This window comes from Neophocaena asiaeorientalis, unplaced genomic scaffold, assembly GCF_003031525.2.
Source record: "Neophocaena asiaeorientalis asiaeorientalis breed wild unplaced genomic scaffold, Neophocaena_asiaeorientalis_V1.1 scaffold489, whole genome shotgun sequence".
Lineage (NCBI taxonomy): Eukaryota > Metazoa > Chordata > Mammalia > Artiodactyla > Phocoenidae > Neophocaena > Neophocaena asiaeorientalis.
This window is the reverse complement of record NW_020174791.1, coordinates 3,706,161-3,709,848: the sequence shown is the minus strand read 5'-3', so window position 1 is coordinate 3,709,848 and position 3,688 is coordinate 3,706,161. Positions and strand designations below refer to the sequence as shown.

Here is a 3,688-nt window from a genome sequence, read left to right as displayed (position 1 = left end):
TGCTAACAAGGCGGGGAAGGGGCCACGGGGTGCCAGGCCCCGGAGCTCCCAGCCAGCAGCTTCCTACTCCCAGACCTGACCCCTGGCTCCCAGACCCCAGGCCACCCAAACCCTCCAGCCCCGGGGACACTCACTTGGTCCAGGGCTGGCAGGCCTGGTCGTTGCCCGGGGAGAAGTGTCCTGGTGGGCATGGGGCACAGTCTGCAACAGAGTCAGCAGGCTCTGCCCATCTGCCACCCCTGGGGGGCCCAGACGCTCAGCCCCCAGGGCCTCCAGCAGTCCCTCTCTGCCTACATGCCATCCACTGGCCACGACCTGGGAGCCCCCCAGCCCCTGTCTTGGCCTGACCTGCCGGGGGGAGAGGGCACTCGGCCAAGCCTGGGGTCGGGGTGCTGAGGGGAGGTGACAGCGTGTGAGGGACATGCTCCTTCCACATGGTTCCAGAGGCACCCCTCACCAACTCCACGCTTGTAGCCATAGCCGTCCTGGGGCTGGGTGCCCGGCCTGCAGCCGCAGACCGTGTCTCTCGTGGGTGTGCATCTCTGCTTGGGCTCGCTCCCACTTCCTGGGGGTCGGGTAGGGTGGGCGCAGTCAGTGGGGAGGCCAGAGACACAGAGCAGGCTGGAGGACCGAGGCTGAGGGTCTGCAGCTATCTCCCCCGGGGCCAGCTGCCCCCTCGCAGCCGGGTGGCCTCTGGTCCTCTCCCATCCCCGGATGCCACGTCCCTCTTGGCCACACAGCCCCAGGGGTCACCCCGTGGCAGCTCTGCCCGCTCTTCCCACCCCTCCTCCAGCCTGCTCAGGACCCTCTGTGGTCCTTGACTCTGGGTCTCACCCACTCAGCCACATGGCCCTGGCCCTCTGGGAGGGGGAGGAGCCCCATGGGTGGCCTCAGCTGACTGTGGTACTCTGGGGCAGGGGAGGGCAGGCCCCGGCGTGGTCTGGAGTTTGCTCCGAGGCCCCGTGTGAAGTAGGTACCAGCGGGGCCGGGGCGCCTGGCGGTGCTCACTCTGGTTGCACTGTGTGCAGGGCTTGCAGGCCTCGTAGTTGACCGCCTCGTTGTAGAAGCCGGGCTCACACGGACGGCACACCGTGTCCCGGGCGCGGGTGCAGCGGCTCTCCATCCCATAACCTGCCACGGGAGGCCGGGCTCAGAGCTCCCCACAGCCTGGCCTTCCCCACAGCAGCCCCCGACCGCCTCTGGCTGGCCCACCATCCCATCCCAGGCGTGGCTCCAGGTCACCCACTTGCCCTAAGTCCGCTCGCCCCACGGTGCCTCACCACGTGACCCCATCTGTGGGTCCCTGTGTCCCCTGACCCCGTCTCCTCATCCTGGGTCCCTGTAGGCACCCCTCCCCCACTCCACGTCCAGGCCACTCACCTGGCTGGCACTCCTTACAGCACCTGCTGCCACTGGGGTAGGTGTCCCCAACACATCTGAGCTGGGCCGCAGCGCCCAGCGCGAGCCCCAGGAGCAGGAAGGCCGAGCCCGGCGCCCTGGGTGGCTGGGCTCCCACGCGCATTCTCGGCTGCTCTCAGCCCCACAGCTCGGGAGTCTGGGGTTTTTCCTTGCAGGATGTGGCTATAAGGGCTGCGGGGGAGGGGTGGGGAGGGCAGGAGGAGGGGACCAGGAGGAAGGAGGCCCCAGGAAGCACTGGAAGGCAGCCTGTGTCCCGGCCCTGGGCTTCTCTTCTGCCCTGGGCGCCAAGGCCCCCAACCCTGCGATAACGGCCGTAGGCCTCAGGCTTGGCCCAGCCAGCAGCTGCAGTGTGCAGATCCAGGGCCTGAGTGAGGACCCGCAGCCCCCTGACCCCTGCCAGGGCCACCAGCCCAGGTCCTCCAGCCCAGCCGGTCTGCACCGACCCCTCCCCCTGGACCCCTCCCACTCCTGTCTCACAGGAAACTGGAGCCCCTTCGGCCAGGCATCCTGGCTGTCCCCCTGCCCTGCCCAGCCTGGCCAAGCTGCCCAGACCGGGGTGGTCTTGGGATCCCTCCACCTGGCTCACTCCTCCTGGGCGCCTCCCTCTCTGCAGGGCAGAGCCCTAAAGAGGAGCAGGGGGCTCACCCTGAGGCCAGTCCTCACCCCTGCCCCACAAAAGGGTGCCCAGAGCACATGGGTGAGCCAGGGCAGCACACTGGGTCAGGCATCAGGTGCAGGGGGAGGGCTGGTGGTGTCCAGGGCTCCAGAGCATGGTCACTGGTCCAAGTGTCCAAAACTAGCTCGGACCAATGCCAGCAGCCCTGGTGGGTCAGATGCCTCATGACCAGTGCCCACAGTGAGTGCGCAAGCACGTGAGGGTGTGTGCTGGTGTGAGAGGGAGAGAGCAGCTGAGCATCCTTGAACACAGCAGGCATCTGGGACTGAATCCACGTTAGTGCCCTAAACCCACATGTGGAAGCTTGATCCCCGTGCAGCTGTACTGGGAGACCGGGGCCTCTCAGGAGGCCATAAAGCCTGGGTGGGGTCACAGGGTGGGCCTGATCCAGTGTGACTGGTGTCCCTACAAGAGGAAGAGGGCAGGGCACAGACACGAACAGGGCACGACCATGTGAGGACACAGGGAGGAAAAAGGCCTCAGGAAACACCAACCCTGCCCACTCCTCGGTCTCTGGACGTCCAGCCTCCAGGACTAGCAGAGGGTAAACGTCTGTGCTGCAAGCCACCCGAGCACACTGAACACGTGCTGCTGGGCAAGCCCTGCCCGGTGCCCTGGGGGTGGCGTGTGCCTGGGAGCGTGCGCCAGCCGTGTGTGCAGCATGCGTGTGTGGCGCTGGCTCCACATGCCGGGATGTGTGTGTGCTGCTCCCATGAGCACCTGGGCATGTGCCTGGGGCGGGGTATCCCGTGAAGACAGACTCTCCGCTCTGCCCCCTGGCCGGGCAGGGGCTATCTCCCTAAAAACTCTGGAGGCCATGCCAGGCTCTCCCTGCGCCACACCCACCCCAGGTTTAGGGTGTTCCTGCAGCACCACTGGGACAGGAAAGAGAGCTCCCGTGTCCTCAGGACAGGTGGGGAGGGCCTTTGTGCCGGCCCTCCGTGGGGCACGAGGGAGGAGCACAGGTGCCCATGCACACACATGCACACGTGCATGCACACACGTGTGTACATGCTCCCTCTCATGCAAAGCTCTGATCCTGGCGGCCCGAGGCAGGGAGGCCGTAAGTCTTTGGTGCTTTTAAATCTGAACCACGAGATAGGATTATCTGCTTAATGGTTAACCTGAAGCTTTGGCGGCGGGGTGGGGGGGTGGGGGGTGCAGGCCTCCCGCAGTGGCTGGAAACCCCCCACCTCCTGGGGGCACAGGTAGGATGTGGGGGTCCCTGCCCACCTGCGGGAAATTCCGCCAGCCAGCTCCGCCTGCGGGCAGGGGCCACCGCAGGGTCGTAGCCCTCAGCCTCCAAAGAGAGGGAGGGTCCATGGGGGAGGGGCAGGGCTCCAGGCAGCCTGCTGTGCACACTTGTGCCTGCACGTGTTGTGCCCCGGCTCCCACTGACGGTGAGAAAAACTATTTTAAGACAAACCATAGCTGCTGAGGTGGAGGTAACTCGGGGTCTGGCGGGCAGCACCCCACGCCTTACGGGGGCCATGGCAGGGGAGGCCGCCCGCCCCCTGCCCAAGGCCCGGACTCCGGGCAGCGCACGGGGGCCGGCCCGCACCTCTGTCCCAGCGTCCCACCTGCTGGTGGCCA

The 3,688-nt window shown here is 66.7% G+C and overlaps 1 protein-coding gene across 1 annotated transcript in view; it reads right to left on the bottom strand.

Moving 5' to 3' along the window:
• The window catches only part of TNFRSF4 (TNF receptor superfamily member 4), a 3,301-nt gene extending 1,741 nt beyond the window's left edge, over positions 1 to 1,560 (bottom strand). The window contains exons 1-4 of the mRNA XM_024760312.1: positions 1,381 to 1,560; positions 1,009 to 1,131; positions 458 to 565; positions 135 to 201 (exon numbers count right to left, since the gene is read on the bottom strand). Of these exons, the coding sequence (XP_024616080.1) occupies positions 135 to 201; positions 458 to 565; positions 1,009 to 1,131; positions 1,381 to 1,522 (440 nt within the window). The 5' untranslated portion in view covers positions 1,523 to 1,560. The remainder of the gene's footprint in view (positions 1 to 134; positions 202 to 457; positions 566 to 1,008; positions 1,132 to 1,380) is intronic.
• Between the last annotated feature and the right edge of the window lie 2,128 nt (positions 1,561 to 3,688).